This window comes from Oncorhynchus nerka, linkage group LG2 (assembly GCF_034236695.1).
Source record: "Oncorhynchus nerka isolate Pitt River linkage group LG2, Oner_Uvic_2.0, whole genome shotgun sequence".
In the NCBI taxonomy this organism is placed as follows: Eukaryota; Metazoa; Chordata; class Actinopteri; order Salmoniformes; family Salmonidae; genus Oncorhynchus; species Oncorhynchus nerka.
The window spans coordinates 72,907,056-72,920,689 of NC_088397.1; the positions used below are offsets into that span (position 1 = coordinate 72,907,056).

At 43.4% G+C, this 13,634-nt stretch overlaps 1 protein-coding gene across 1 annotated transcript in view; it reads right to left on the reverse strand.

The window, feature by feature from the left end:
* Window positions 1-4: 4 nt before the first annotated feature.
* The window catches only part of LOC115141908 (protein hinderin-like), a 28,515-nt gene continuing 14,885 nt past the window's right edge, over window positions 5-13,634 (reverse strand). The window contains exons 6-11 of the mRNA XM_029681295.2: window positions 6,602-6,735; window positions 5,082-5,722; window positions 4,905-4,991; window positions 4,658-4,773; window positions 4,432-4,552; window positions 5-414 (exon numbers count right to left, since the gene is read on the reverse strand). Coding sequence (XP_029537155.1) covers window positions 210-414; window positions 4,432-4,552; window positions 4,658-4,773; window positions 4,905-4,991; window positions 5,082-5,722; window positions 6,602-6,735 — 1,304 coding nt within the window. The 3' untranslated portion in view covers window positions 5-209. The remainder of the gene's footprint in view (window positions 415-4,431; window positions 4,553-4,657; window positions 4,774-4,904; window positions 4,992-5,081; window positions 5,723-6,601; window positions 6,736-13,634) is intronic.

Consider the following 13,634-nt stretch of genomic DNA (forward strand, 5'->3'; position numbering starts at 1 on the left):
AAGATATTAAATTACAGTTTATTTATATTAAATATTTAAAAAAGTATTGCATTACAAACACAAAATAGTATAATGAACAAAATCATGATTGTTTTGGAACTTCATACTGTAAGACAAACAGAAGGCACTGATCTTGATTTTAATTATTAAAGATTGATTTCAATTTTCATATTTTTCTCAGGGTACCTACCCCCGGATCCCCCACCCCCTCAGCAAATGAAGAAGATTTCTTCCAGTATCTGGCTCTCCTCCAGGTCCTGCTGGGGAGTCCGGTAGGGGCCAGGACGGGAGAGCAGAGCTTGGTGGGCTGGTTTGGGGGCACTGAGGGGGGGCGGGCGTCGGGGAGGGTTGCCTCGCTTGGGCACAGAGATGGGACTGAAGACCTCCAACAACTCAATCAAGGAGGATTCCAACCTAGAGCAAAAACACAGATGAAGAGAGGAATTAATGAATGAAAACGCATTTGATAACTATGGTAAGTCTTCTTGCTAACATAATTGCAATATTGCCTTTGTAATATTGTCCTTTCTTAAAATTAAAACTCTCCAGCATTCATGTTCTCCTATTGCTTAACAGGAATTAGACAAGGCATGAGGCCAAAGCATGTCTGTTGCACAAAGCTTGTATTGCAAATGTGTAGTGCACCTCGTATTTGTTAGCATACAGAAGATATGAAAGGATATCCCTATACGGATGAACTGTAAATAAAATGTTTCTGTTTTGTAGTGTCCATTGATGCCTAACACAACCAGCGTTAAAAGTCTAAAGCCCTGGGGTCGACAAGCAAAAGGGCATGAGATGTTACAGGTGCAACAGAAAGAGAGTCGAGCGAGGGCGCACGGGGGCATTCTCTACCAGAATAAGAATGAGGGCAGAAATAAATAAACCAAAGCGAAAGATTAAGCTAATAAAGATTCCATCCTTCAGTATGGCTGCTTGATAAATTATTCAGTATGTACACAGTTGGACGAGTGCATACCAGATAGAAAACATGAATTCTTAAAGCACGCTAACATAATTCTCTGCTCGTTTTAAGCAGCATCGACTTGCATCTGGCCGACAGTTGGCATGTGCGGTCAGAGTCTTTTTGTATTTGTTTACATAATATTTCTATTTCTATTTTCTGTATTTTAACTTCATGGCTTTAATTGGTGCAGAAAGAATGATCACTGTAGTTTTCCATCAAATTATTTAGAAAATATATGTACAGTACATTGAATGAATCTGTGAGTGTGGAGAGAGAAAACAGAGGGGACACCTATAGGGGATAATACCCGCTGGGAAATAAACATGATTGAAGCTAAAGTAAGTAAATCTGTCTTCTTCATTTGGTCTACTTCTGCCTGTCAATAGCAGTTAGTGGGGAGAGGAATGACAGTGTGTGTGTGTGTGTGTGTGTGTGTGTGTGTGTGTGTGTGTGTGTGTGTGTGTGAGATAGAGAACGAGTGGGAGAGAGAGAAACTTTGTCTGGGCTCCCTCTTGAAATGTGAGAATTAGCATTTATATTTGTAGATTTATTTAATGGACAGGGCTCTCAAACAGCAATCCATCAACGGATGACATCGCTGTAATGAATAATGCATCACTTACCGGTGGTCACAATCTATAACAAGAGGAAGGGGTTCGGGGGGTGGGTACAGTTTCGGCAAGGGGATTGGCCGAATGGTGAGAATTCTAATGGTTTGGAGGGGCCGTGTGTACCAAAGGCCTTCGTTGTTTTACGCAAGGTTCAATAGCGAACGGCCTACGGGTATTAATATAACTCAAGGGAGCCCTTTACGATTTTGCTTCACTACTCTCTGTGTATTCACACAGAGAAGTCACAATGACAAAAATAATAATTGCATTAGACAATGACTATTCAAAAATGTTGCTACCCTACACATCAGACTGGCGGCTAAATTCACCAGACATCTATACTTTCTTGGGTTACTATGAAAGTTTTAACTTGGCTCTCGCAGAACTGCAATTTGTCTATCCACTTCTCCTTCCCTCCCAGTTGTTTCACTCTTCTCTCATTATAGATGGCCATCTTGCCCAGCGCCCCCTTTCATTTTCAGTCCAAACAGTAATCTAAAAATCCTATGATGGCAGGCAGGTACATACCGGATGTCAATACCCTGCCATTCAATAGCAAGCAGGCTAGGTGAGTCGAAGGGGGAGGCAGGAGGAGCAGTAGGGTGCAATGGAACTCTTTACTAACTAACACGGGAGGCCGGGGATTAACCCCCAGTCCCATTTAGCGATTTGCACCTTTGACATTCTATTAGTTAAGACTTAATGGTTGTTCGGGTTTGTTGGGGGGACACATGGGCATCGTAGGGCTTACCCATCAGTCTCATAACATGTGCAAAAGTCTACAGTGTCAGGACGACCCTCGGCAACCTCCCTTCCCTACAAAACAAAAACCCTTAAAATGACTCACTTCATTGATTCCCTCCACACACACAAAATCAAATTTTTATCTGAATAATGCAGGAAGCTGCTTCCAGACTGAGGACTACAAAATATTTATCTGTCCATACATAAGCTAGCATTCTCCGGTGCTTGTTAGCCTAAGCAGCTCTGCATCACTGGGGTTTGTTGTTGTCTGGATGAAAGGCAGTTAAGAGCAGAGCAGGCAGAGGAGATGCGCTAGTTTAATCTGACTGATTACAGTCGGTTTGTTGAAAGATTACAAATCAACTCTTGGCTACTATGCTGGTTGGAGGGGTTTAGGAGACCAGAACTGTCTGTTGCTCCCATTTAGTTGGCTTCGATAAATTATCCAAGACAGACATCTGTTGGTTTTTGAACATACAGAGTGTGAAATGTGCAAGACAATCTTGGATGTCTTGCACTGACCTCAGCAAAACTTTTTGTTTTGTTTAAAGTTAACAGTTTAACATTGGATCAAGCGCATAATAATTAAATTATTGAATGGTGAATACAGCGCTTTAACAATGATAAACGAGGTCATTGTTAAGAGCAAACCTCTCAGAAGGACCCAATTGAAATGCCTTCAAAGTTCACTGTTATTATGATCTGTATCCATTATTTCCCTTTGTGGTTTTAATGGCCATCTGCTTGAGTTTACACTGTTCGATTGGCATGGTGGTGGTGGTTACTTGAACCATACTGCATTGTTTATGATTCAGAACATTGTGAAGAGCTGTCCTTCTGGCTGAGTCAGAGACAAGCTGTCTTTCTGTTTCATGTTGGCTAGGCTATGGACCAGTAGAAGGAAATTTGGAGTTCACACTTGAAGAACATTTCATATGCAAAGACAAAAATACACTTGCCAGAAGTAAAAAAGGGAAAAAGTAAGAAACATAATCCCTTTCCTTAAAAAGGACATGCTAATAAACATTTGTCCACAGCATTCTCTGCTAACTAGAAGTGTACACTCAGACACACATTGTCACATTAATTACCTTTCAACAAAAAGTGTGGGGAGGGGGGGATAATAATGAATTTCATTCCCTTTTTATAGTGTGTCTCACGCTAGTGATTCATTCCTCTCTGCGCTCTCTATCTCTCCTTCTCTCTCCCCTCTCATTATTGCGAGAGAGCTAGAGAAAGAGAGAGACAGTGCATCCCCACAGAAGTCTGTTCAATTACCTGCTGCTGGGTCCCAGCTAGACCGACTAATGGAACGCAGCTTGGCTCCTGTCAGCCTCGCCGCTAGCCTGGGAGAAAGCTTAATTTAGCCCATCAAACACTAAGGACCAGTGCCGGCCAGGCCTGCCTCAGGCGCCTGCTCCCCTTTCCTTCCTTCCTTCCTTTCCTTTTTCTAACCTGTATTTTGTTTCCTTACCCGTGCACCGATATATTGAATTGCATTTCCCCCGTGCTCTGTTCATAAAAATAGTCTGGTTTGTGTATTTCTAATCTAAATGTTTCCAGAGTGGGTAAGTGGGTAAAAAATGCACTATGAAATGCTGTTGAAAATACAGAACTGCTTTTAAAGATGCTCTGTTTATTTAGTGCTCATAGTGTGTGTTAATAATAGATTGTAATAATGTACACATATGATATAACGTATAGCAACCCGCACACTGATGAACGCTCCTGCTGTTTTACTGTGCAGCGTTCTGACCCAAGGTCAAAGGTCAAGCTGACCTTACACAACAGAACACCAGGAGCATTCATCGGTGGACAGGGATCTATTCTCTATTTTATCAGAGAACTATTCTCTATTCCATCAGGGACCTATTCTCTATTTTGTGTTTACTTTTTGTACCCAGCACCTGCAACTTACTGGATGTGCGTACACAAAATTTGACAATAATAATAATGTCATCATAAACTACTTTTTGGACAACACACTTTATTTTGACCTTGAGAGTGCTGATTATGATGTGGTGTTGCGGTGCAGTACAGTGGAAACAGCAGTGGTATATGGGATGTAACATTGTTTTGATTGGGACACCGGGATCCAATGTGGCTTACCTTGCATCGGGAGTCCTACGTAGCGCGGGAGGCATCACTGGTGCTGGGGTGGCTTCGAGTCTGCTATGGGACACCACAAGAGAGGTGGCCATATCCCTCCTGGAATTGTTATGACAGGGCTCTGCAGATGGAGGAAAACAACAAATGGACTTCAAACCCCTAATGACGGAGACGATAAGCCAGGGATGGAGAACTGGCGACCCGTGTATACACACACACAACCTACCAGGTAAATGTATGGAGTTTTGCAGGGGGATGGGTGCAGTATGGTCTTTGAGTGGAAGAGCTTCTTGTTCTGCTGTCTCACCCAAGTTCTCTGCATCGTCACACCCTCTCATTTCACTGCAGACACACACAGTCAAGCTCACATTCAACTGCGTGGTAAGCTAAAGGCTAGATTACTAGATACAGTGAGTGAGTGAGTGAGTAAGTGAGTGAGTGAGTGAGTGAGTGAGTGAGTTCCATGATTTTACCTGAGTAACACATGTTCATTGGGTAAAGGATCAGTTCCGTTTCTGGACATGGAGTGGCCGAGTTCAGCTGCAGTGGCTTGCTGGAACCTGCAAGAGACAAAATGAAGTACATGCCCCAATTATTGTGCATATATTGTTAGATGTATCATTTTTCTAAAATATAATTAAATTCAATACCTGCTGTAATCGAGGCGTGTGTGGAGGAGCTGCTGGTTCTGTCTGATCAGCCTCTCCTCCTGCTGCGCCAGCCGCGCCTGCAGCCGCTCCCTCTCCACCTCCAGCTGCAGCTTCTGCAGGAGCAGCTGGTGCCTCCTCTCCTCCCAGTCCTCCCGGCCCAGGAGGGGAGCGGTTAGGTCCCTCTCTGACCCTGCTCCCTGCCATGCTGGGTCCCCTTCGAGTAGTAACCTCCGGGGTCCAGGTAGACGTCTGCTGTCTTTGCGTGGTTCACCAGAATTGTTGTGGAGCCGTGGGCTGGTGTTGCCCAGTCGAGGGTCTTCTGTGGCCCCCCTATGGGGAAACCCCCCATTGACCAGATGTTCCCGTCTGCTACGGACTCCTACTCCTCGGAAACCCTGGCATTTGATTGGTCCCTGGGATTGGTTGCTAGAGGAGGAGTAGGGAGGGGAGGTGGCTGAGTGGAGGTCGTCTGAGAGAGAGGTGGGACTGAGGTATGGGACTCTTCCCCTGCCACTTCTCTCTCTTCCACCTCCGTTTGTCCCTGTTCCTCCAGGAGTGGGCAGGCCCAGGTAGGAGCCATCCCAGGCTGTGGCTATCTCTGCCCTGCTAGGCTTGGTGGAGCATACCTCACTGCTGGGGGCCTGTGGAGACAAGAGAGCCACCTAGTCAAATATACCCTTCTTTTTTATCTATTGTAAATATATTATTCAATGTTACTATTTAATGTTATGCACCTGTACTAAATTTCAGCCTATACTAAGCTCTATGTGGGCATCAATAAAATCTGAAATGTGTCATGTGTTTGTCTCCAATCTCCACAAGTGTATAAGTGGTAAGGGCAAGAGGTAAATTTTGCAGTTAGTTACCTCACTCCTTCCCTTCACCCTTTTTAACTTTTCTGTGAGAAAGCAGTGGTTAAGCCAAGATGGACCCGACACCAATACAATGCAGAACTAAGATTTGGGTTTGGGCAAGACTGAGATTCTCATGAAAGTGCTGAGCACAGGGAAACCAAGGTCAATGAAGCGAGAGAGATAAACACAAAGTAAGGTAAAGCCCACCTTCAGCAAGACAAGAGAGTGACTAATTCAGTGTGAGGTCACAGAGCATGCAAACATATTACTCAGTCCCACTGTAGGACACGGAGGACGACAAAGTGATCTATCCTCAGAGCAGGGGGACCCAGGAAGATGTCTCTAAATGGTTACCTTGAGAAAAGCAACCGGTTCTGCTACTTACTCTCTGTGGTCATAATGTAGTGATTTTGTTTTTTACTATTGTGATATCTGATATGCTGTCTAGGTCCAAGTAAGGGTCCTTTAAAAATAAAATGTGTGTGTGAGTCTCTCTCCCAGTTGGCAGCATTGTGATTGATGGTGAACAGTGGCGGTAGCTTGGAGATAGCTCACCGGGGAAGATTATACACAGAGACACGCACCACTCGCCATCTCTCTCAGACACACGTCTGTATCACACACTCTTACTACGCACACTCGTACAGACACACACAGAGTGAGTACCCTTCTGTGGGAGTTGGAGCTGCGGGAGTGGCTGAGCTGGGCGATAGACTGGTTGAGTTTCTCCTGCTGTTGAGAGAGGTACTGCTGGTAGAGCCCCAGCAGCTCCTGGCACTCCCGGTACTGCTGCTGTAGGCCTGGGCAACAGGGGGCTGGGGTTAAGGGTAATATTCTTGTCTTTATTTATATTCCCTTTTTTGGGATACATTTCAATTGACATTTTGAAGACATCAAATATAACCCCAAAAGGACATCTCCAACCACCACGCCTTCATTAGGCCAGGAAAGTAAACAGAACAGTGCGTTACCTCAAAAAGTTGAAAAGGACAAACTGAAAAGAGCATGATAAAAAGTTGAGGGGCTTTATAGACTTCTCCATCTGGGTCGGCCCAGGCTGAGCAGAGCTGGGCCGTGATGCCAGATCTGAGTGCTAGGCCGAATGCCAGACAGAGAACTGGCACCTGACTGGCGCCACGCTGCAGAAGGCAGGACACAGCTCATCTGGTGCAGAACCACTGCTGGGCATGAGGGTCCCGCTAATGGCGGTGGTGGCACCGCTCGCACACACACCCGGGCTGAGTGAGTAAGGTAGGTACACATATATGGATACATACTCATGCAAGAGTGGCAATGGGGGTAAGAAAGCATGGGATCTCATACTGTGTACTAGGGCAGACCCCATCTAGTCGACTGGTCCATTGTTTGGTCGATAGGCTGTTGGTCATGGTGTACACGACACCTGTCGGATTCGTGCCTGTCTGAGTGGACTGATCCATTGTGGAGGCTATGGGGTGGCACAGTCCATCAGTCTAAGACATTTGCTACAGAAATTGTATATGGTTGTATTATGTTTGAACAATGGTGCAACACAAACGCTTTTTTATTTACAGTGGGGCAAAAAAGTATTTAGTCAGCCAATTGTGCAAGTTCTCCTACTTAAAAAGATGAGAGGCCTGTAATTTTCATCATAGGTACACTTCAACTATGACAGACAAAATGAGGGGAAAAAATCCAGAAAATCACATATTAGTATTTTTAATGAATTTATTTGCAAATTATGGTGGAAAATAAGTATTTGGTCAATAACAAAAGTTTCTCAATACTTTGTTATATACCCTTTGTTGGCAATGACAGAGGTCAAACGTTTTCTGTAAGTCTTCACAAGGTTTTCACACTGTTGCTGGTATTTTGGCCCATTCCTCCATGCAGATCTCCTCTAGAGCAGTGATGTTTTGGGGCTGTTGTTGGGCAACACGGACTTTCAACTCCCTCCAAAGATTTTCTATTGGGTTGAGATCTGGAGACTGGCTAGGCCACTCCAGGACCTTGAAATGCTTCTTACGAAGCCACTCCGTTGCCCGGGCGGTGGGTTTGGGATCATTGTCATGCTGAAAGACCCAGCCACGTTTCATCTTCAATGCCCTTGCTGATGGAAGGAGGTTTTCACTCAAAATCTCACGATACATGGCCCCATTCATTCTTTCCTTTACACAGAGTCGTCCTGGTCCCTTTGCAGAAAAACAGCCCCAAAGCACGGTATGCTGTTCTTTGGATGCAACTCAGTATTCTTTGTCCTCCAAACACGACGAGTTGAGTTTTTACCAAAAAGTTCTATTTTGGTTTCATCTGACCATATGACATTCTCCCAATCTTCTTCTGGATCATCCAAATGCTTTCTAGCAAACTTCAGACGGGCCTGGACATGTACTGGCTTAAGCAGGGGGACACGTCTGGCACTGCAGGATTTGAGTCCCTGGCGGCGTAGTGTGTTACTGATGGTAGGCTTTGTTACTTTGGTCCCAGCTCTATGCGGGTCATTCATTAGGTCCCCCAGTGTGGTTCTGGGATTTTTGCTCACCGTTCTTGTGATCATTTTGACCCCACGGGGTGAGATCTTGCGTGGAGCCCCAGATCGAGGGAGATTATCAGTGGTCTTGTATGTCTTCCATTTCCTAATAATTGCTCCCACAGTTGTTTTCTTCAAACCAAGCTGCTTACCTATTGCAGATTCAGTCTTCCCAGCCTGGTGCAGGTCTACAATTTTGTTTCTGGTGTCCTTTGACAGCTCTTTAGTCTTGGCCATAGTGGAGTTTGGAGTGTGACTGTTTGAGGTTGTGGACAGGTGTCTTTTATACTGATAACAAGTTCAAACAGGTGCCATTAATACAGGTAACAAGTGGAGGACAGAAGAGCCTCTTAAAGAAGAAGTTACAGGTCTGTGAGAGCCAGAAATCTTGCTTGTTTGTAGATGACCAAATACTTATTTCCACCATAATTTGCAAATAAATTCATAAAAAATCCTACAATGTGATTTTCTGGATTTTCCCTCATTTTGTCTGTCATAGTTGAAGTGTACCTATGATGAAAATTACAGGCCTCTCATCTTTTTAAGTGGGAGAACTTGCACAATTGGTGGCTGACTAAATACTTTTTTGCCCCACTGTATGTATATATATGTTTTTACATAAAATGTACTTTCTCCTGCGTTGGATAGTGGTCACTGTTCGCAGTTCTGAAACATTTGGGCACTGTTGAATTGGCGCCTTAACCTAGACCATGTTGGTATGTGCATAATCGCAAAGTTAACAAACATATTGGTGTTAAGAACAATGCAACGGAGGCAGCAGTGGAGTTAGGAGAACAGAAAACAGCCCTTGCCTTAATTGTCTAAGAAAGGTGAGGAGAGAGGAAATCCCCACTTAATAAGGTCTATAAACAATAGCCTAATTGTTAATGTGCCTGGCTTTATAAATCATCCGTATACAGCGCATTCGGAAAGTATTCAGACCCCTTCCTTTTACCACATTTATTTTTACATTACAGCCGTATTCTAAAATGTATTAAATAAATATAATCAATTTAAACACAACGACAAATGACAAAGTGAAAACATGTTTTTAGACATTTTTGAATATTTATGAAAAATCAAACACAGAAATGCATTATTTACATAAGCATTTAGAGCCTTTGAAATTAGACTCAAAATTGAGCTCAGGTGCATCCTGTTTCCATCCTACCTGTGGTAAATTCAATTGATTGAACATGATTTGGAAATGTACACACCTGTCTAAGTGGTCCCACAGTTGACAGTGCATGTCAAAGCAAAAACCAAGTCATGAGGTCAAAGGAGAGCTCCGAGACAGGATCGTGTTAAGGCATAGATCTGGGAAAGGGTACCAAAACATTTCTGCAGCATTGAAGGTCCCTACGAACAAAGTGGCCTTCCTCATTCTTAAATGGAAGAAGTTTGGAACCACCAAGTTGCCTGGCCAAACTGAGCAATAGGGGGAGAAGGGCCTTGGTCAGGGAGGTGACCAAGAACCCAATGGTGACTCTGACAGAGCTCCAGAATTCCTCTGTGGAGATGGGAGAACCTTCCAGAAAGACAATCATCTCTGCAGCACTTTACCAATCAGGCCTTTATGGTAGAGTGGCAAGACAGAAGACATTCCTCAGTAAACAGCATAACAGCCCGCTTGGAGTTTGTCAAAAGGCACCTAAAGACTCTCAGACCACAAAAAACAAGATTCTCTGGTCTGATGAAAACAAGATTGAACTCTTTGGCCTGTATGCCAAGTGTCACGTCTGGAGGAAACCTGGCATGATGGTGACAGCATCATGCTGTGGGATGTCACGTCTGGAGGATACAGACTCAATTATTCTTGAGTATGACGCTACAAGTTTGGCACACCTGTATTTGGGTAGTTTCTCCCATTCTTCTCTTCAGATCATCTCAAGCTCTGTCAGGTTAGATGGGGAGCATCACTGCAAAGCTATTTTCAGGTCTCTCCAGAGACGTCCGATCGGGTTCAAGTCCGGGCTCTAGCTAGGCCACTCAAGGACATTGAGACTTGTGCCGAAACTACTCCTGCGTTGTCTTGGCTGTGTACTTATGGTGAATGTCCTGTTACATTTGCAAACATTTCTAACAACCTGTTTTTGCTTTGTCACTGTGTGTAGATTGATGAAGATTTTTTTTTTTTTATGTAATCATTTTTAGAATATAGCTGTAAAGTTTTTAAAAAATGTCAAAGGTTCTGAATACTTTCCTAATGATCTCTCTCTCTAGTCAAAAGTTTGGACACACCTACTCATTCCACGTTTCTCCTTTATTTTTCTACATTGTAGAATAATAGTGAAGACATCAAAACTATGAAATAACACATATGGAATCATGTATGAACCAAAAAAGTATATTTTATATTTGAGAATCTTCAAAGTAGCCACCCCCAGGGTGTCCTGACTCTCTGTGGTCACTAAAGATCCCATGGCACTTATCGTAAGAGTAGGGGTGTTAACCCCAGAGTCCTGGCTAAATACCATCACGATCACCTAATCATCCCCAGCGTACAATTGGCTCATTCATCACCTCTCCACTGTAACTATTCCCCAGGTCGTTGCTGTAAATGAGAATGTGTTCTCAGTCAACTTACCTGGTAAAATAATTAAAAATAAAAATAAAATTGCCTTGACAGCTTTGCACACTATTGCCATTTAGTCACATGGAATGCATTTCGATGAACAGGTGTGCCTTGTTAATAGTTATTTTGTGGAATTTCTTTCCTTCTTAATGCTTTGAGCCAATCAGTTGTGTTGTGACAAGGTACAGTTGCTATACAGAAGATAGCCCGATTTGGTAAAAGACCGTCCATATTATGGCAAGAACAGCTCAAATAAGCAAAGAGAAAAGACAGTCTATTACTTTCAGACATGAAGGTCAGTCAATCCGGAAAATGTCAACAACTTTTAAAGTTTCTTCAATTGCAGTCGCAAAAAACATCAAGCGCTATGACGAAACTGGATCTCATGAGGACCACCACAGAAAAGGAAGACCCAGAGGATAAGTTTTTTTTTTTTCATTAGAGTTACCAGCCTCAGAAATTGCAGCACAAATAAATGCTTCACAGAGTTCAAGTAACAGACACATCTCCACATCAACTATTCAGAGGAGGCTACGTGAATCAGGCCTTCGTGGTCGAATTACTGCAAAGAAACCACTACTAAAGGACACCAATAAGAAGAAGAGGCATGTAGGCCTCTCCAGGTCTCGCACCCACTGTGAAATATGGTGGAGGATCGGTGATGATCTGGGGGTGCTTCAGCAAGGCTGGAATTGGGCAGATTTGTCTTTGTGAAGAACGCATGAATCAAGGTTGTCCTGGAAGAAACCGTTCTTCCATCTGCTCTGACAATGTTCCCCAACCCTGAGGATTGTTTTTTCCAGCAGGACAATTCTCCATGCCACACAGCCAGGTCAATCAAGGTGTGGATGGAGGACCACCAGATCAAGACCCTGTCATGGCCAGCCCAATCTCCAGACCTGAACCCCATTGAAAACCACCAGATCAAAGACCCTGTCATGGCCAGCCCAATCTTCAGACCTGAACCCCATTGAAAACCTCTGGAATGTGATCAAGAGGAAGATGGATGATCACAAGCCATCATATAAAGCCGAGTTGCTTGAATGTTTGTGCCAGGGGTGGCATAAAGTCACCCAACATCAATGTGAAAGGCTGGTGGAGAGCATGCCAAGACGCATGAAAGCTGTGATTGAAAATCAGGGTTATTAGACCAAATATTGATTTCTGAACTCTTCCTTAAGTTAAAACATTAGTATTGTGTTGTTTAAAATTAATATGAACGTATTTCTTTGTTTTATTCGAGGTATGACAACACTGTATATTTTTTGTTATTCTGACCAGTTGTCATTTTCTGCAAATAAATGCTCTAAATGACAACATTTTATTTGACATTTTGGGGAAATGTTGTCAGTAATTTATAGAATAAAACAAACATTTTCATTTTACCCAAACACACCTATAAACAGTAAAACAGATCATTTTGCAGTGGTCTCTTCATTTTTTCCAGAGACTGTATATGCAAACCCCCACACGGAGAATTTGCAATGAACCTAGAATAGCACATTACCAAATCCTCACCTGTAGTCACCCACAAAGACGGGTACACATCCTCAAACGCACTCCTACCAACCAACTACTACCCATAAACCTCCCTGCTCCAGGCCATATATTTTTATGGGTGGGCCATCGCCCCTGGCTGATGAGTTTCTCAACACATCACCTTTAAAAGTCCCTGATTTAACAGCAAATGAAAGTTTCAAAGTGAAGCCACATTGAAGTAACAGTCTGTGGAAGGATACGCTAGGAGAAAACACTTTGGTGTCGGAGGAGTTCAATCAAGCCTGGGAAATGAAATGGAGTAGAGCAAGAGAAAGACTTCAGATGAAGTGGAAGATGAAGTGGAATGAAAGTGAAATGCTCCAAAGCTTCTTTCATACACTCTACCGGTAAGTAACACCTGAACCGTCTGTCTGCATAAGGCTGTTTTTCCACTGACGTTACATCATAGCAATCATAGGGAGTCATGACAACTGAAGTTATGTTATGACACATGGCTATCAAAACTCGACAGAACCGGCCAAACATTTGTTTCAATTCCCATATCAACCGATTCATATAGGTAATATAATGTCCTCTGGGGTAACACTTTTATTCAAAGGATACTAGTACATGTCAGAGTCAACCCACACAAATCTGGTATTGCAAGCATCATGCTCCAACCAACAGTCATTGCAACCACAAACAATACCTATGCCGATTATAGGATGTGGATGTTCTGAGAGTGTAAACACACCTACGTTAAAAACATTGTTGGGCAGACGCAGACCCGCCTCTCAAGGCCTGGTAATCTAAGACGACTAGAGCGCAATTGATTAGGTTCTATTCCAATGCCGAAAACAGTGAAAACTCTTCTGAGTCTTGGGCATGAGCCAATCCGAATGCCCACCCTCTTCAATCAAAGCGGTAGCAACTGCTTCTTCTGCCCCTCAATCCAAAAATATACCAAATCAAGACTTTGCTTTCAAAGGCTTCAGACAGGGCCTGTCAAAATTATTCATTCGCCCCGTCAGGCCACGCCCAAATGAAATCCACCTCTAGGTGGAATAAATGTGCACAGGAGAGGAATATTTTCAAAGTCGGCCATTTTTGCACTGTGCAAAATCGACTGGGTGTGT